This window comes from Mixophyes fleayi, chromosome 3 (genome assembly GCF_038048845.1).
Source record: "Mixophyes fleayi isolate aMixFle1 chromosome 3, aMixFle1.hap1, whole genome shotgun sequence".
Taxonomy (NCBI): Eukaryota; Metazoa; Chordata; class Amphibia; order Anura; family Limnodynastidae; genus Mixophyes; species Mixophyes fleayi.
Genome location: NC_134404.1, coordinates 229,295,961 through 229,316,825, shown reverse-complemented (window position 1 = coordinate 229,316,825; position 20,865 = coordinate 229,295,961). Strand labels below are relative to the sequence as shown.

The 20,865-nt window shown below is 38.5% G+C and overlaps 1 protein-coding gene and 1 pseudogene across 1 annotated transcript in view; one reads left to right on the top strand and one right to left on the bottom strand.

Moving 5' to 3' along the window:
* Window positions 1-20,865, bottom strand: part of UST (uronyl 2-sulfotransferase) — a 232,702-nt gene that overhangs the window by 109,044 nt on the left and 102,793 nt on the right. The window contains exon 2 of the mRNA XM_075203248.1: window positions 5,755-5,798. Coding sequence (XP_075059349.1) covers window positions 5,755-5,798 — 44 coding nt within the window. The remainder of the gene's footprint in view (window positions 1-5,754; window positions 5,799-20,865) is intronic.
* Window positions 14,641-15,379, top strand: LOC142142524 (E3 SUMO-protein ligase NSE2-like; annotated as a pseudogene).

The following is a 20,865-nucleotide window of genomic DNA, read 5'->3' as shown; positions in this document are numbered from 1 at the left end:
GTCCTGCACCAGCAGTAGCACGTGATAAGAAGAAGGCCACTGTCATTCCTGGGCATAAGACCAGACAATCCACCTGTTATATGTGGAATTATTTCTACCCAAATCCTGACAACAGTTGTCTAGCCATTTGTAGCGTTTGTAAAGCCACAGTCAGTAGAATAGGGTCCTTAATAATCTAGGAACCTTATCCATGTTACACCATTTAAAAAGAGAGTTCATGGGAAGCTGTTGGGAAAATTAGATACTTATGCTAAAAAAATATCTACAAGCAGTCCAGCATCATCAGCAAGCTCCCTTCTCTCACCTAGATCCCGACACCTGCAATTCACACCCACAACACCTTCCTCATCAATATCCTCACTAGTGACCGGAGTTAGCCCTGCATCCATGTTGCAAAGGCTAGATGACACCTACACTATCCAGGATTCCTCAGAAGAATTCCTGAGTGTTAGTACTGATGCTGCTGGGGGTGGATCTTCATCCCAGGAGCAGACCAAGAAGAAGACAACTAGTAGTTTACAACAATTGACTATTAAATAATCCTTTGCAAGAGAAGGCAAGTATGAAAGCTGTCACTCAGTCGCAAAGCGGATCACAGACGCCAGGGTGACTATACTAGTATTAGATCTGCGTCCAATATCCACTATTAATGCAGCTGGTATTAGACAGTTAATTGAGGTCTTGTGTCCCTGTTACCAAATTGCATTACGACACCATTTAACTAGAAAAGCTATTCTTCACCTCTACCAGAGGGTTCGTAAAAATTTACTTATTGATCTACAAAATGCCATTCTACCCACTGTACACTTAACCACAGATATGTAGACAAGCGGAACTGGGCAAACTAAAGATTATATGACTGTGACAGCCCACTGGGTTGGTGATTTGCCTTCACAAGCAGAAACAACAGCGGAATGTACCTAACTACGTCACATTTTTCAGAGGCCGGCTACTCTATGTATCACCGCCTTCACTAAGAGGCATAAGGCTGACAATCTGCTACAAAAACTAAGGGATGTCATTGCTACATGGCTTATCCCGCTTGGACTCTCCTCAGGATATGTCATTTCTGATAATGCCACCTATATTGTGAGAGCATTGCAGCTGGATGAATTTCATCACATTACCTGTTTTGCTCACACAATCAACTTGGTGGTGCAGAGCTTTTTGAAAAATGTCAGGGACGTGCAGGAGATGCAGTCTGTGGCCCGTAAAATTTCGGGAAATTTCTGGCATTCTGCAACAGTATTGCAGCAGTTACAAGAACAAATTAATTTGTCCTGCCACCAACTGAAGAAAGATGTGGTAACAAGGTGGACTTCCACCCTTTATATGCTTCTGAGGATGGAGAAACAGCGAAAAGCCATCCACGCTTACTCCACAAGCCATGACATTGGGAAAAGTGGGGGAATATATTTTAGTCCAGCACAGTGGAGAATACTTTCCATGTTGTGCAAGGTGCTGAAACCATTTAAAGTAGTCACATGTGAAGTAAGTTCAGATAATGCTAGCTTGAGCCAAGTGATTCCCTTACTTAGACTTTTGGAAAAGCAGCTTGAAAAACTGAAGGAGGAGATGAAACAAAGCAGTTACGCTAAGTATGTTAGACTTGAGAATCCTCAAGTGCTTGGTTTGTTAAAGTGTGCATGTCCTTTTTAAGATCCAACATAAGGGTGGGTGGGAGGGCCTAAGCACAATTCCATCTTGCTCCACTTTTCTTTTCTGCCACTGGTGTGTGGCAATATTTCCTAGATGTGTTATAAACTGCCGTGTGTTTGCGTCGTTGCTCTGTCGCTTAGCATGCAGCCAGTTCGCTGCAGTCTTTGGCCGAAAGTGTATGAAAATAATATTGTGACATGTGAGGTGGTCAAAATTAACTGGAAATGACTGGAAATTATTGATATTGAGGTTAATAATAATGTAGGAACAAAAAAGAGCAAACTTATGTGATTTGCAAAAAAATTCAGATCCAAAACCAAAATAAGTAAGGGAGGTTTTGCCAAAACCAAAACACGAAGTTAATCCAGATCCAAAACCAAAGCCAAAATCAGAACACGGGGGTCAGTGAACATCTCTAACTGAGAGAAGCATTGGCAGTAATAGAGTAGAAAGTACCAGGTCTGTGTCTGGCTGTTACTAGTATTTTACTGGCTCTTACTACTAATTTATTAATAAATAAAGATAACTCTGTGTCATGCTTTGATAAACGGAATGAAATTTAGACGTTTCAATATTTTCTGCCAACATGAGCTAGCTATTCCATAATGTGCCTTACACCTATCTCCAAAATCACTGCTTTGGCTTAAGCTAAATTTGTCACATTTTTGTTGGGGTACATTTCTTTTATTCATGCAAGCTGTCAATCTCTAGATAGTGTCTGACAGCCAATTACAATAATTCAGTCCAATAATATTAAATTAGAAGGAATAGACGGCTAGAATGGACTGGCTGAAGAGTCATAATGATAAATACAGGAAAATAGTGTTTTATGCACTAGTTAGTGGGCCTGGTGATGAAGGTTTATCCTCTGGAGCCCAAGCTTTGTTCTTCTAAACATGCGTAGGGTTGGCACATGTGCTTTATTAAGACCCTTTGTGCTATCAGTTCTAGTATCTATTTTTTGGGTATTTGTGTCTCTGTATTTGTGACACAAATGACGAGGGAGTAAAAATGTGTTTCTTGCACCAGTCAATGCATTGTAAAAAAAAAAATACACCAGTAGTGATAACAATAAATGTATTGCCTGGGTATTTGAACACCTATATGACTAATTACTAGTACAGAAAGAATGATTTCTGGATTTATCACTGTACTGAATAAAGAGGGGCATATGAAAATATGGACAATTTGTACAATTGGAGAAAACCTACACAAATCTACTGGACTAATTAATTCTGAATCCCTATAGGGTTAACTAAGTTGGGTGAAATTATACCAAGTATGTACAGAATAGAAGTAAGTTACAACAATTCAGGAAGAATGAGTACCATATAGGCTAAAAGCTCCTTTAATAAAGCTAGTTACATTTAGTGGTTCTTACCAATTGGCCTCTTTACATTAAAAGTGTCCTGTCACTACATTGGAGGTGATAAATATGGCCCAGTGTTCCAACACGGGGGCCCTGATAGGAGCATGTGTGTTCCTCCTTACCGGTGCCATTTCCACTTTTGGTCCTCTACACAGCAAATCTAATATCACTGAGCGAGCTCAATATATTCACTGTCTTATCACTAGCTTCACTAACTAACCATTAGTTAACCAATTATTTTGGCTGTGTGAACACTTTATGCGGGTGATTTGATTTCCTTAGATTGAGGACCACTTTTGAGGCCCCTAAAACATATCATGTTGCCGACTTAAAGCCTAAAAAGATAGCATAATCTAAAGACTACAGTCACAGATTCAACACACATTATACCGCCTGCTAATTAGCTGAACTGTTATTGTTACAAGTACTGATTTTCAAACATATACAAAGTAAATTATAAAGTTCACTTTCATAATATATAATCCATCAAAACCACTCGGCAGCATTAAGTACCCAGAAAGAAATATATAAAACATGTTTATGCTCAAGGCAATTTTGATAATAATTGTCTAAACAAAAGCAAGAACTTTAAGATATACATTAGAAGCAAATTATACATAACTGAACCAAAGCAATATAGGAAGTAATTCTAATCTATAAACAATCATATTTGTAATGTTGTAATAAGGGATTACAACACTACAACAACATAACTCACTTGTTGACAAAGATATGTTCAAATTCAGTGACTAAAAAGTCCACTTTGTGAATGTTTCTGCTTTACCAGAGGAACCAGTATCCTATACGTAAATATTGGTTAGCTCTAGTAAAATGCATAAAACATGTAATTTTTTTTCTGCAGCTTCTTGATATGGGATGTATTGGGTGTATGCAGTCCTCTTTCTACATCTAGCCCAAACTACAGTGTAATACAGCAGGCGTCATCAATTTGAACCTAGCAGCTATTTGCGGTTTGCTCTAAATATGATGTGTGGGAATTACATCAGTGTAGCGAAAAGGGAGGAATAACAGTGGTATTTATTAACAAATAACATAACTGTGGTGAATAAAGCATAAATATAAGGGACTGCATTGTAAATACTGTATATCAAAGTAATCAATTTATAATGTGCTTCCCTGTAAGTTAAATGCAGATGACTTTGAAGTGGAGCCCGGCTCTCAAAGGGTTAATGATATAATTCCATGTGTAAAATGTAAAGCCAGAAATACTGTCCTGTGTTACAAGTTAACATTGTTACCTGTGTCAACTTTAAAGGCCCCTTGGGGTGAGCTATGTCCTTGTACTGAAGTCACTTTGGAACCTGAATAGACTTTAAGGAACCGCCCAGCATGAGATCTGACACAAAGAGATCACATGATGCCTTAATTCCATTTTCAAAATACCACTTACGATCAATACAATTAGTGATCAACTACATATTCATGAATAGTATGATGAAGAGCAGCCCATACGTCAAATAATGCTGTCTGTCACTCAGGGAAATAAGTACCAGATCAACAAATCCACTTGTTCTATGCATGTTTGGTATCTATAAATTGGTAAATTTGTATTGGATTAATAATAAAATTGGGTATGTGTGACTCTCCCCAGGAAATATATGTTACATTTTAGAATTGGGTATTAAACAGGGAAGATGTAAATGGTGGTTGTAAAATGTGTCACGACCTCCCATAGAAAACAATGTGTCTTTACAAAGATGAGACCACTTACAAGATATTGTCAGACTTTCGGGATATTAAATCATCATTGATAAACTGTCAATCTTCCAAGCCAATTTCCCTTGGCGCAGATTATACAACTCATATGTAAGTTTATACTATGAAACTTTGTCCTTCTTATTTTTGCTGTATGCTATATCACCTTTTCTTAATTATTTTTATAATCTGGAAGCATTTTACTTAAGTGCTTTTCTTATTGCTCTAAACAAATTCACCACCTGTTTAGAAGCGGTTGAGTGCCTGGCTGTGTTAACTCTTTATATACCAGTGTGGGAACTATTAACTCTTTTAGCTATCAGAGCACAGAGAGTGCACAACTGGGTAATAGGTTTGCTACAGGCCTTATAAGTAGATGGTGGCAGTTGGGGAGAGGTGTGGAAGTGTGTGCCTGTGTTGGGAAGGGACCAGTTAAATTTATAGCCTAATAGATAGGTGAGAGCGAGATAGAGACTGGAATCCTGTGTGTTCCCTTACGGTAAACTGCTAAGTCACGAGTGCACAGAGTGAAATTGGTAACAGGTAAAGATTGTCAGAAGCGCTTTCCTGACAAAATAAAGGTGATATATTGTGTGACTGTTTGATAATTTGATAAGTTATCACATCAGGAAGCTGGCACAGGCGGCTTTCCCTGACAATCAGCACCATTTTTTAACATTATTACCACTGGCGCTAGCATTGCTTATTTTCTTGTATAATGTACTCAACGATGTTTGTATCCATACATCCAGTATCCATGATATGTGCCTAAAGGAATTTCTGGAGAATTTTTCAATATTATAGTAAATTTGAAGAACCAGTTCAAGAGCATTTCTAGAAAATGTGATCATCTCAAATCATATTGGGGACACCACTACTGCTACAGGAGCCATGTTGTTAGGCGTCTACCTCACTTCAGTTGGCACACTCTTGAGGATTACAGTAGGGGACATTATTTTTTTCTCGGTCTGCTAAATCTAATAGATTAAATTACTTATTATTAATATTACCTTTGGGATGGGAGGACCATGGTCATCCAGGAATGTTGAATTACCTGCAAAGAAAACAATACAGTTAAGAAAATATAATTTTCTAACTATTATACTTTTGTGTTTTACTGTAAATATTTAATTTACTACACACATATAAACCTATATTTACTAATAGAGCAAAAGGAATGTCGTCATTAAAACATATTTTCACTGGGGGCATTTACTAACCTAATGTAAAAGCAAAAGCAAACCATAGCAATCAATCAGAAATTAGCTTTAATCATCCTAGTATACAATAAATATCTGATACTTTGTCATCGGTTAAAATAAATTTGTTCTTTCTTAGCAAATAAACCAAAATGTGTTCTGCAAAAAAATAGTTAAATGGATAAATAGATTAATTAATTAGAAAGCCTATGAATCTTATTTGTTACTTTTTGCCTTGTACTCCTTTTTGTGGCTACTTTTGTTGCTGTCTGTGAAAAATTCTCCATGAATAGGCTGGGTGGAATTAAAAGCCAACATGCTGAAGAGGAAGAATGTGATGACCAAATAAATAATCATAACACAGCATTTCCTTTTATAAAATGACTTGTTACATTAAATTATATTGAATTTCACATATGTGATTATTTCCTTTAAATACGATACAATATCACTGAGAAAACTGCAGCACACGTCAATTATGTATCTCACATCCTGAGATTGTTGATTACTTAAAACTCTTCAAAAAGTGTCACTTCAGCCTTTTAAGTAACCACATAAGGAAATGCAGAACATCAGATAATATGTAATTAAAACAACTTGAGAAGCAATGTATTAGGTAAAACATATTTGCTTCATAATGCTATCTATCTGCTCATAAGCTTATTTATTAGGTTTTCCCATTTAAATCATCCTCCTTGTTTATTTGTAAGATGCCACAAAATTCTGTAGCACCAGTCAGTATGTAAAACACATCATACAAAAACTAATAATACACAAAAACAAAACAGACTGACATGCTGCAACAACTTTTTACTGACAAAATCTCATAAATTGTTTTTTCTGGTGGAAAAGGAAGACCAATATTCAAACAAGATATATTATACCAATGTAAACATATGGGGTCCCACAACTGCCCTTTCTCTAAAGTTATTATGGCTCTTTGGTTTTCAAAAATTACTCATACCACAGTAGGCCCTTCACTTTAATGCTGGGAAAAAACATGGAGGCTTAAAACATAACTCATCGCAACTCACTGACCTCAAACCCAAATTCCAACCCAGGTCTCTCCTCTAATGCCCTTATAGTGTGGCCACAGTTTCCTCCAGCTATTAGATCCAAAAGGTATATATGTGTGTTTCCAGAATTCCAGGGGAAAAAAAACTTGCCTTGCCTGTTTCTAAATATTGGCTGTATTTCTAGATTAGCCATTTCCTCAGAAAGTCTCAAATCTGGGTACACTGAAAACCCTATTAGAGAAACTATGCTTTGCTGACAAGGAAACTAAACACATTGAGCCTGAATGATCTAGGCACGTATTTGCAGATTTTGTGCGCATCACATGCAAAATCACTTTTAGAATTGGGCCATACGCAACTAAACACAGCAATGTTCACTGCATATATGTACGCAAAGGACACTTAATACAGTCTACGATATCTGGGAGTGAACGGGGAATTGAAATGGTGTCTTAACCTACAAGGCCATCAACAAAGCTGCACCAACATACATCTCCTCTCTTGTCACAAAATATCTCCCAACTCGGCAACTCCGTTCTGCACAAGATCTGCGTCTCTCATCCACACTCATTACATCCTCCCATTCCCGGTTACAGGACTTTTTCCGGGCTACACCCACTCTATGGAATTCTCTCCATCGCACAATAAGACTTTCCTCTAGTCTTCAAGCTTTCAAGTGTTCTCTGAAAACCCACCTCTTCAGACAAAGTTATAATATTCCTCAACCACCCTCTTAACCTCACTACACTATCCTATTACCACTTGTTATACAATTACCAATTGATCAACATTGTTGTGTGACAGGATCATTTAGCTTATGAGTCACTTTTACCTTTGCAGTCTGGCTGGGCCGACTGCAAATGTAGACTTATCCTCATGTGTCAAACTCCCATTGTCCAATAGATTGTAAGCTTGCGAGCAGGGCCTTCTCACTTCTTTGTCTGTTTTACCCAGTTTGTTTATTAGTTTACTATGTGTGTCCCCAATTGTAGAGCGCTACGGAATATGTTGGCGCTATATAAATAAATGATGATGATGATGATGATGATGATGTTTGCTCGTAGTCAATATACAGTAAGGGCGTGCCAAACTGTAGCACGTACAGCCACGTAAGATTCAAGCTTTGGGTATCTCAAAGTTACTTGTTTTTCTGTCATATCTCTTGCTCCAGCTATAGGGCTAGTCCTGAGTATTAGTGATGACAGTATCATATGCATGCTATAACACGTGTTTGTAATCAAGAGCAACTGTAAAAATGTATTTTATGTTCAGCAGACATTACGATCGGCCTAATAAATGTATTTCATGAAAATAAAAAAACTGTTTTGTCATTAAAGCTTACATTATTAACAGGTAACATTAATTGAATAGGTTTTTTTTTTACTGTCTGTTCTTTTGTGAATGTATATTTCTCATAGGCATTGAACGTATCCTGCAGTGTCTTGTGTATAAAAACATAGCAAACCTACACCTGAATTCATCAACACACTTATCTTCTGTTCCTTGTTGAATTTGAGAGTATGCAGAGCTGATTTACGTGCATTTTTAAATAAATTCACATTTGCTCAGTATGCGTGCCTTGATGAAGCAGGCCCACTATTTCTACAATCTACAAGCTCGCAATTTAAATCTCTTCACTGCACTACCAGACTACATGAGGGCTTGGGAGAGAAATTATATAACTATTGACTACCATCCCAATTTCTCTGTACAATAAAACACTACTCTAACACTGAAATACTGCTTCAAAAGGTTTCTGTCTATTCATTGGAAATCCTCTTTTTCCCCAACGGTAAAGGAATGGTGCACAAGAGTGGATTTCTATACTATACGAATATAGAGGACAATACCATGGATTTCAATATCTCTGTGCAGATGATATCCAAACTTATCTATCCTCTCTGGTTCTCATCGCCTATGTTGGCCCATGTTATTCAATATCTGTCATTTCATCTTGATTGTTCACCCGCCACCTAAAACTTAATTTTTCAAAAACAGAGATGATGATATTCCATCCAACAGAGGCTACCTACCAGAAATCTCTATTACTCTTAAAAACAGGACAATAAACACCCTACTCCTTAAGCTTGCTTCCTTTGTTCCCCACATCCAATCTGAATCAAATCCTGTTGTATACATCTATGCAACATTTCTAGAAAATGCATATATGTCACACAAGACACTGCAAACACTGATTCATGCAGTCATAGGGCCTGTTTTATTAAGGAACGTCAATGCTGGTATGTGCCTTATTTTGTGTAAAATCGCTCTGTGCATGCCCAGAACCGGACTATAAGCCAGTGAACAAAGCAGCATCCAATTCATCTTTGATCGCAAATGACCCTTACAATTGAAAAAGAGACGTTTCTTCAGGTCCCCCTGATTTACATAAGTCTTAAAAAATATATAAATTTATGATAGTTTTGCATGTCTTAATCAGGCCCATAATCTTCCACATTGACTATTTAAATTCCTTCCTTACTGATCTGCCCCAAACCAGACTGTCAACCCTACAATATATGTTGCATGCAGTGGCTATACTACATTTACTTTATTAAACAGTGTTCTATTGCTGCTCTGCTCACTACATAGATTGTCTGTATTTTACAAAAAACAGTATAAAATACTTCTAACATAAAAGGCCAAAAACAAGAATGCACCATCTTACATCTCTTTACTTGTCACAAAAGATCTCCCAATTCGACCCCTCAGCATTTAACAAGATCTCTAATACACAGTCCTAATCTGCTCAGATTCCCAGTTACAGGACTTTTTTGGGTTGTAACCGCTCTGAGGAATGCCCTCTCGCACAAGACTTTCCTCTAGACTTCAAATGTGCCCTAAAAAACTAAATCTAAATTCCCAAACTACCCTACTAATCTTCCTAGGTTACGCTAACAGATTACCATACTTCTACATAGTGCTTCACACAGAACTTACATGTGTTCGCTTTCTATGCTCAAATAACCCTCTGACCTATGCCAACATTGATGTGTGTCTAGATCATTAAGGCCCACAAAGTGCTTTTTATCCTTGCAATCTGGTTGGACCAATATGTAATACGTGGCACTTAACCCATGCATAAAACTTTGTCCTATAGATGATTGGGAACTCTTACGTCTTTGTCTGTCTGTAATACCCAGTATTATTTTATTACTGTTTGTTTCCAATTGTAAATCACTATGGAATAAGCTGGCTCTATATCATAGTTGCCAACTCCCGGAAACTTGTTTCCGGGAGAGGGGGCGAGACTGGAGGGCAAAACTGTAATTTGTGTCGCGGGGGGCGGGGCCAAAATGATGCGATTGGCCTCGTCCCGCCCCCTCCCGCCCTCCAAAATGGCATGATTCTTGACGCGATTATCGGTGAAATCCAGGATGCAGGAGAAATGCTATCTCCCCCGGGAGCCTGACCCGAATTTCGGGAGTCTCCCGGACTTTCCGGGAGAGTTGGCAAGTATGCTCTATATAAATAAAAGTTAATAAATAATATTAAATATACTTGTCCCAATTTTTATACTTTAGCTCTGGATAAGCAATGAAAAAGTGAAACTTTTATTTTATATGCTTTTGTGACACAGACCCAAAAAAATGATTTGCTGTTCTCTAATGACTTTTGAATATTGTAAAAATATATTTATAACTGTAAACTTCAAACGTGGCAGACATGAAATTGTGTTTTAATGTATCACAAAAAAACTGTTCCACCGTTGTGCTAGCTTTTGATCAACTGAAGAAAAGTTGCAGAAAAAAATAGAATTGTTTTTATACTTCTCAGCTGTTAGATACAGGAAGAAATTTCCTGTTTATGTGAAACAATTTTGAACTTCAAAAATTAATTGCTGAAACATTTATTTTTACTAGACTAAAAGGTATATTGTGTATCTAAAACACTGCATAGACATATTATTTTAGGTGAAGCACTTAAAATATCATGTCATTTGAATACAATAGAGCTAACAAAAAATGATTGATGTGCCTCTGTAATAACTGTACATATAGGGGCTGATGCAGAGAGGGATATACGCTAGTTTGCACAGCATATCTCACGTGAAACTGCTCTGCACATGCCCAGAATGTGGTGCACACATATGCGCCTACAGAGACTTGCGTGATTCTGGTACTTGCGCTCTCTTGCGCCTAGAGAGGTGTGACTGGGAAGGGAAAGGGCATTCAAACGTTGGCTGAGGACTTAAGCATGTTTACTCAAATACAACTTATGCAGACCAGCAGAAACACGCATATATGCCTGTTAGAAGACGTATCTTTTGCAGCTGCTACAAGTCAGGTGCAAATACGCCCTGATGATGATGACTTCACATAAATCAGGCACATGTGCTGCTGATGCGGAGGTGGACACATCTTGACATATGTACAGCTCTGTATTTGGGTGGAAATATGCCCTCTTTCCATGACATTTTTTAAAAGTAGTTTACTCTCATATAGCGACCTATTCTGCAACAGGCAATTTCCAAAAAGTTTTCCAATGGAATTAATGTGCTCTCTGATCATGGGGCACATTGAATACAGAAGATAGGTGGGACTAGCAAGTTAGGAGGTTACCTAGGATTGAATTACTTGAGACGAGATCCTCACCCCACACAGGAGTATAGGAATCTATGTAACTGTATGTCCCAAATTCTAAGTGCCTATATGAAGATATTACTGGCAGGAATTGAAACACCTTTTGCATCTCATTAGCCAATCAGTGTAAGAGGGGTTCACGGTGATCAAGAAAAAAAAACAAAACTTTCCTACCCTCCTATTATACCAATATATCAGATGATGGAGTTGGCCAGCCAACATAGGTGTGCAACAGCATCCCTACAACATAGGTGTGCAACAACTCCCTACTTCCTTGGAGTTTTACATGTATCAGTGTGCATGGCTGATCATTCTCCCAGACAAATAAGGAGAACAGAATTTGTAGCCAGTGTGATACTAGTGGGATTTGTTAAGATTTTATTAATTGTAGAGAAATGAAAGTTATATTGTTCTTCAGATCTTTGCATATATCTTCATGTTATACATGTGTCATTTTGGTCCAAAAAACATCTCTTTATACCAAAGTACACTTGCCTAACATTTCAAGTAGTTAAAGAGCAACAGTTACTATAACTTAATTTTTTTTAAATTACATCCCATAGAAAACTTGGACAGGAGCTGTGAATCTATATAAGGGATCATTCTAAATGTAAAACTAAGGGCACACCACTGACTTAAACACATCTAAACTCATTCAGTAAAGAAAACTAACAGATTATTGCTTGTTATAGAAAATATGGTTATAATGGGTGTTGGCCAGACGTTATAACATATCATTGTCATTCCAAAAATTGTGTTTGTAAAATAAACCAACATCTGGCACATACGAAGATCAGATGCTGGAAATACCACTCACAACATGCTATACTGCAGATAAATAATGATATATACTAAAAAAATTATTGGTCAACTATATGGAACCCAATAGAAAAATAAAACTATTATTTAGAAGCAGTGACCTCAACAGCCAGTACCATTTCACATTTATTGTAGGGCAATAGCTGATCACATTTTCTTTGTCTCCCTTATGCCTGGCTGTGCATCACTGTAGAAAACTGTTCATTCTACAAATAATACATTTTAAATCTACTGCATGTACATAACCAAACTATTACTTCTGTAATGTTGGATTAGTGTTTTAACTATATGAAGTGAACCGTTATCCTTACCCCTTCACCTGAATATTATCTTATATAATCCCACAATAGCTCTGCTACATGTCATAGTACCCTTTAATGTACACTAACTAACGTGCAAAAGTTTGCAATCACCAAGACATTTCTTGTTTTTTGAAAGAATTTATACTTTTTTTTAATTAATTTACCATTAAATTGAATTAAAAATATAGTTAAGACATAATTAATTTTGCAAATGACAACTACTGCTTGAAATTACCGATTTATAATTTATTATTCACATATGACTGCAAAGTCCCATTTTTAACAGCCATTTCAACAGTGTCCTAGTTTAGGGTTAAAAAATGGGCAAAACAGAACAGCTTTCTCAAGAAACAACTCAGTATATTGTTATTTTCAGATATTAAGGCTATTCCATGCCACAAATTGCAACTAAACTGAAGATTTCATAAAAAGGTGCCCACTACTGTCTTGAGAGAAAAGGGCAAACTGGATCTAACCAAGACCGAAAAAGAATCAGAAGGCCCAGATGCACAAGAGGATAAGTACATCAGAGTCTGCAGCTTGAGAAACAGACACCTTACAGGTCCCAAGTTGGTGGCTTTCTTGAATAGCTCACTCAAAAATACCAGTGTCATCTACAACAGTAAAAAGAGGACTTTATAGGCAGAGTTGCAAAAGGAGCATTATTTGAAAATGGCAAATAGAAAAAAAAGTTATAATTGGCAAAAGAACATAGACATTGGATGATGAATGACTGAAAAAGAGTGTTCTGGACGGATGAGCCTAAGTTGGAGGTGTTTGGCTCAAAGAGGAGAATATATGTGAGACTTAGAGCAAATTAAAGGATGCTGATTACATTTCCTTCTCCATGCATGAGAGAAGACATCAAGCACTCCTTCTTGATGCCTTCTCTCATGCATGGAGAAGGAAATGTAATGGTATGGGACTGTTTTGGTGCTGGTAAGCTAGGAGATTTACACAGAGTGCAAATGTCAGAATACAGCAGTACAATGATCCTAAGTTAATTTCTTAGCTATGCAAAAATTGGTGAAGAAACAGAAAGCCAGAATAATGTCTTTAATGGACTAGCCGGCACAATCCTTAGATCTCAACCCTACTGAGCCCTTGTGGATGAGCTTGACCGTAAGGTCAGGGACAAATACCCTTCCGACAAGACAGTCACACCTCTGAGAAGAGTTACAGAAGTCGCAGGTACAAATTTCTCCTCAATATCTTCAAAAACTGACACCCAGAAGGACAAACTTCTGCAAAGCAGTAATTGCTGCAAATGGAGGATTGTTTGATAAATGTAAAGTTTGATGAATAGATCAGGTATATAAAATAAAAATAATAAAATATGTGATTATCAATGCATTCAATATAATTTCAGGTCAATTTTAAGGTACCTTGATAAAAAAAAGTATCACTTGGAAAAACCAAAACATTTCTTAGTGATTCTAAAGTTTTGGCAAAACCGCCCTTGCGTGTTTTGGTTTTGGTTTTGGACCTGTCATTATTTAGAAGAAAATAGGTAAAATATGCTAAAATCACATATTTTTGCTCTTTTTTGTTCCTACATGATTATTAACTTCAATAACACTAATTTCCAGTCATTTCCAGTCATTTTTGACCACCTCACAGGTCACAATATTATTTTCATCCACTCTCAGACAAAGACTGCAGCAAACTGGCTGGATGCTAAGCGAGCAAACTACACAAACTCGGCAGTTCACAGCACACCTAGGAAACATTGACATAATGCAGTGACAGAAAAGAAAAGTAGTGCAAGATGGAATTATCCTTAGGCCCTCCCACCCACCCTTATGTAAGATATTGAAAAGGACATGTACAGTTTAACAAACCTAGCACTCCAGTGACAAGCAGAGCCATTTTTGTGGCTGAAGTGCTTGGTTTGTTTGGGCCCCCACAAAACAAGCTACCAATAGCTTAACTGACTAAAGCCTAACAGTGCTGTCAATGAACTCTACATTATTAAACATGTCTGCTCGTGCTGCATCTTTAATCTCCTTCTCCTCTGTGGATACCTCCCTCTCATCCCTAAAGAACTGCCAAACGTATGTAGATACAGGAATGGCTATTAAAAACTGGAGTGGCATTAGATCTGCTTCAGACAGACTGTGACACGGAACATGTGGGCAGCATGGAATCTGTCATGTTGGAATAAGTTGCACTGAACAGAGATTTAAACCAATATATAGACTCAGTTGAGGAGACCATACTTAAGTTAAAACATGACCCACCGGATGAGATCCCGGATTTAAGAGAGCTTGAACATGAGAGATACACTGCGCTTCAGAAGAATAATACAGAGGAGGCCCTGAGGCAGGACAATAAATATGTCTAGTTTAAAGAACAGCTAAGAGACCTGAGAAAACAAATGGGTGTGTTACCGGCCCTTGCAGACTAAACTTTGGAAGATGAGGACGAGGAGATTGCTGTCACCCTAAGCACATGGCCGGTACAGTGAAACTGAGAATGAATCATGAAATCAGTTATGGTTCATTTGATTGCTCAAAAAAACAAAGTATGTGGTCACACGTACGAGAGAGAAGCAATTGAAAGGAGGATGATTGAAAACAAACTTCAGAAGGGTAAATCCGCCAGGTGTCCAAAAATTGTATGTGATCACTCTGATATGAGTATATCAGATCTTGTTCCAGACAATGCACTAAAAAGAGCCATTGAAATTCACAGCAAAAAGCAAGGTCATCACTGAGCTTTGAATTAGCCCCAATTCCCAAACAATTATAATATAGTTAGTTATGTACCTTTGACGTAAAGTTCAGATTACAAACACTTTGTGTAATACTGATAAAACAGCAGCAAAGTAGAAGGTTTGAGTAATATACACGTCTATTTAGACTTCAATGCTTACATTACTTCTGCAACCAACGTTTTTCTTTGTTAATAAAACTGTTGTCTTTATACCGTACAAAAAAAATTATAATAATCCTCCACCATTCTTTGGATGTTCATGTTGATAGTAGGATCAGGTGGAGTTGCAGCAGAGGTGTCACTAATTTTGGTCAATTATTTTACAGTAGACAAGACCAGGGGTTAAATGTATCAAGCTGAGAGTTTTCCGGCGAGTTTGAAAAGTGGAGATGTTGCCTATAGCAACCAATCAGATTCTAGCTATCATTTGTAGAATGTACTAAATAAATGATAGCTAGAATCTGATTGGTTTTTCAAACCCGCCGGTAAACTCTCAGCTTTCTCCCAGATGTCAAAATGTTGTGCTCAGTCATCTACACCATCAATGGGTGTCTAAGATTTTTGCAAAACATACAACAGTATATAGCACATGTAGGTAACATTGGCACACAGCGGTAGCTGAAAAGAAAAGTGGTGCAATATGGAATTGTCCTTGGGCCCTCCCACCCACCCTTATGTTGGATCTTAAAAAGGACATGCACACTTTAACAAACCAAGCACTTAGCGACATGGAGTGCCACTTTTGTGGCTGATGTGCTTGGTTTGTTTGGGCCCCCACAAAACAAGCTAACAATGGTCTTAAGGTAACAGTGTTGTTAATGAACTCTACTGTGGCAAGATGTTGTTGTCATCATCTTTAACCTCATCAGTGTGTATATCATCCTCACACATTATTAATTCATCACCGCTGGAATCCACCATTACAGAAGACTCTGTATTTTGATGTCATTGGCGGGAAAGGCTTTCCTCATGGAAATTGAAGTTAATTTTTATGAACATCATCTTTTCCACATTTTGAGGAAGTAGCCTCCTACGCTGATCGCTGACAAGGTTCTGAAAATTCTTTCCGAGTACACACTGGAGGGTGGGCAGCTTAGGCAGAGCAAAGCGAGTTGGTAAACGGGTCTCCAAATTCCTATTTTTTCCTCCCAGTATGTAAAGGGACTGTCTGATGTGACTATTTCTCTGCTGTCGTTAAAATAATCCTCCACCATCCTTTGAATGTTGATAGTAGGATCAGGTGGAGTTACAGCAGAGGTGTCACATTATTTGGTTAATTCTTTTAGACCAGATCAGGGGGTAAATGTATGAACATGCGGGTTCTTCAACACCCGCGTGTTCAGCGTGTTCGGCGATTAAATTTCAAGCGGCGCTACATTGTAAAGGGAAGTTTCCCTTTACAACGCAGCGCCGCTTGAAATTTAATAGCCGAACACGCTGAACACGTGGGTGTTGAAGAACCCGCATGCTCATACATTTACCCCCAGATGTCAAAATGTTGTGCCGAGTCATTTGCAGCATCCCTGAGTCTCTTGGGAAAGCTAAGTTTTTTCCTAGCAGCAGTTGACTGAGAAACTGAAGGAGGAGACGCCGTCCTGTCACATAGCACTTGAGCTGTCATCTTGCTCACCAGGAGCTCCTTGCATCTCTTCAGATCTGGAACAGCTGAAAACAAAGAGAAGACACAGCTCTTAAACCTAGGATCAAGCACAGTCGCCAAAATGTAGTGATTCGATTTCAAGATTTTGATAACTCTTGCATCCTGGCGAAGTGAATAAAATACTTGATATACAAGTCCGACATACCTGGCGTAATTGCTTTGTTTAATCTCCTCCTTCAGTTTCTCAAGCTGCTTTTCCAAAAGTCTAATTAAGGTAATCACTTGGCTCAAGCTAGCAGTGTCTGAACTCACTTCACAGGTGACTACTTCGAATGGTTTCAGCACCCTGCACAAAACGAAACGTATTCTCCACTGCGCTTAAGAAAAAAATACATCCCGCCTCCTTTCCCAATGTCATGGCATGTGGAGTAAGCGTGGATGGCTTTTCGCTGTTCCTTCAATCCTCACAGGCATATAAAGGGTGGAATTCCCCCTTATTACCACTTCTTGCTTCAGTTGGTGGCAGGGCAAATTAAATTGCTCTTGTAGCTGCTGCAATCTCCTACATGCTGTTGCCGAATGCCAAAAATGTCCAGATATTTTACGGGCAACAGACAGCATCTCCTGTCATTTTTTTAAAAAAGCTCTGCACCACCAAGTTTATTGTATGAGCAAAACAGGGAATGTGATGGAATTCCCACCCACCCACCCCGCTGTAATGCTCTAACAATATTGGTGTCGTTATCAGAAATCACATATCCTCAGGAGAGTCCAAGCAGGATTAGCCATGTTGCAATAACATCCCTTACTTTTTGTAACAGATTGTCAGCTGTATGCCTCTTACTGAAGCCGCTGATACACAGAGTAGCCTACTTCTGAAAAATGTGACATACTTGGGTACATGCTGCTGCTGTTCCTGCTGATGAAGGCGAATCACCAACACAGTGGGCTGTCACACTCATATAATCTTTAGTTTGCCCAGTTCCGCTTGTCCACATATCTGTGGTTAAGTGTACAGTGGGAAGAATGGCATTTTGTAGCCCAATAATTACATTTTTACGAACGTTCTGGTAGAGGTGATGAATAGCTTTTCTGGTAAAATGGTGTTGTGATGGAATTTGGTAACAGGGACACAAGACCTCAAGTAACTGTTTAAAACCAGCTGCATTAATAGTGGATAGTGGACGCAGAACTAATACTAGAATAGTCACCATGGCGTCTGTGATCCGCTTTGCGACTGGGTGACAGCTTTCATACTTGCTTCCTCTTGTAAAGGATTGTTTAACAGTCAATTGTTGTAAACTACTAGTAGTCTTCTTCTTGGTTTGCTTCTGTGATGAAGATCCACCCCCAGCAACAGCAGCAGCAACAGTGGGACTAATGCTCAAGAATTCTTCTGAGGAATCCAGGAGAGTGGAGGAGTCATCTAGCCTTAGCAACTTGGATGCAGGACTAACGCCGATCGCTACTGAGGATATTGATGAGGAAGGTGTTGTTGGTGTAGATTGCAGGTGTCGGGATCTAGATAAGAGAAGGGACCTAGCTGATGCTGGACTGCTTGTTGTTATTTTTTTAGCATAAGTTACGGATTTTTCCAACAGCTTGCCATGAATTTGCTTCAAATGGCATAACATGGATGGTTAAGGTCCCTACCTCTACTGACTGTGGCTTTACAAACAATACAAATGGCTAGACAACTATTTTCAGGATTTGGGTAGAAATAATTCCACAAATAGGAGGTGAATTTTTTGGTCTTATGTCCAGGCATGACAATGGCCTTCTTCTTATCACGTGCAAGAACTGCTTCCACTGGTGCAGGACTTTAACAAACAACATCATCCTCATCAACATCCTCATTAGCGCCCTCGTCAGCTACACAAATATCCCCCTCGTCCTGTTGCAATTCCAAAGTGGCATTCTCAATTTATGTATCACCAGCTGCACTTGGGCTGCTCATGCACACATCTGCAGAAATGCTGAAAGGGGCCTTCTTTATGGTTACACTATCAGAAAGGTTAGGTTTACACCTAGCACTCGTTGATAGCCTCTTCTCAGGGATTTGTGTCGTTTCTGAATCTGAACATACATTTTCCTCTAATGCCTTTCTGTTTTCTTCCAGCTCGGCTTTTACATGTGAAAGTATTTGGACACCACTTTTGGAGTCAGAATGACAAGGTCTTGCTTGGTCATGACTGACCCTACAAGAAGATGCCTCAGTGACAGTTGCAGAACTAGCACTCATAGTTAAAGGCGAAGGCCTCATTCTTTCCTTGCCATTGCGTGTGTAGAATGGCATGTTGGCAATTTTATTTTTTTCTGCAGATAACTTTGCCTGGTTTACAGGTTTTTTTTTCTTTACCAAGGTAAAAGGTGTTTTTTTACTATTTTGTTTCCCTGACTTAAAAACACTATGCACTTTTACATAGGCTTTAGCAGATGACATAGTGAGATTACTATCATCATGACTGGTAACAGCAGCTGCTTAGTGCTCCTGGTCTTCTGTGTACTGCTGTGAATCCATTTTGATAGCACAGTAATATGTAACTGCAGATTTTTAAGATCACTGCCGGCCCTGTTATTTCTATTTCAGAAATGACAATTAGCAATGGAGTAATGGAGCTCTCCTGTTTGTGTGTGAGCTATATAACACAGTACAATGTGGCTGCAGATTTAGAAAAAAACTGCCAGCTCTATTACTTCTATTTCAGCAATGACAATTAGCAATAGAGCTCTCCTGTTTCTGTGTGAGCTATAACTAGAATGTCACTGGAGACTTTGAAGAACATTGCTACCCGTCCTCTTTCTTTCCTACCTATGACGCTGCCCAATTGCTCTAGAGACTGCCAAGAACTGTGCTACCCCTTCTGTGTCCCTCTGTGAAATGGCGCTGGATCACCGTGTAGGGCAGTACTTATAGAATCCAAAACTCGCAAAATGCGACAACGTAACAATGACGGTTTGTCTCATTTTCAATTCCGAGGGCATGCGAAAGTACCGAGTCGGCTCGGCTCGATACTCAGATCTGCTAGGTTCGGCGGGGCTTGGTTCTCGGGGGAACCGAGCCTAAGCATCTCTAATATAAATACCTGCTATAGCTACAACTATTTAACCTGTTGACACTACAATCAGTTTCTGCCTTGTCCACACCCATATATAATACCAAACAAGGCAGGACATGGAAATACGTGTTGAAATAGCTGGAATCATTTTTTATAAATCCTCAAGAAACATTGTAGCTACTGAAATTTTATGAATATTCTCACACTCCTAACTGCTATGTCCTCATTTCCCCTCCTTCCTAAGTACACATGTAGCATTTAGAACAGTGCTAGCAATAAACTGTAAATGTTAAAGGTCTAAAAAAATTGACAGGGAGCTTAATTGTTACCCACTCACTGAGTACCGACATCAACCACATCAATCATTACTTTTTCTTACCAGGGAAATCAGGGTTCTATTTTAACAAGGAATTCATGTCCTTAGATGTTAATACTACACAATCAATGTGCGTCCTTAAACATGCTTTAATGATGATAGTCCACAAATAATGGACCTGTACACACACACACACACACGTGCGCTTTCTTTCAAACTTTTTCACTGGATCAACTACAATGTTGCCTGCAGCGATCAGAAACATTTACACTGAGTAGAATAGGATAGAGATTGTTGGAAGCACTCTCTAAGTACACAGTACACAATGCTGCAGGAAAACTTTGAGAACATACTTCTAATGCCCTGTAGAGTACCTAAAACAAGGTTTTCTCTAGGCTTTTAACAGCATTGTTTTTCAACGCCATGTGTACAAACTCTTAAGTAGAGTTATGACAAGAACTGTGCAGACTATTTATCAAAGGGAGGAAATGCCCTGGGCCCTATATACTAAT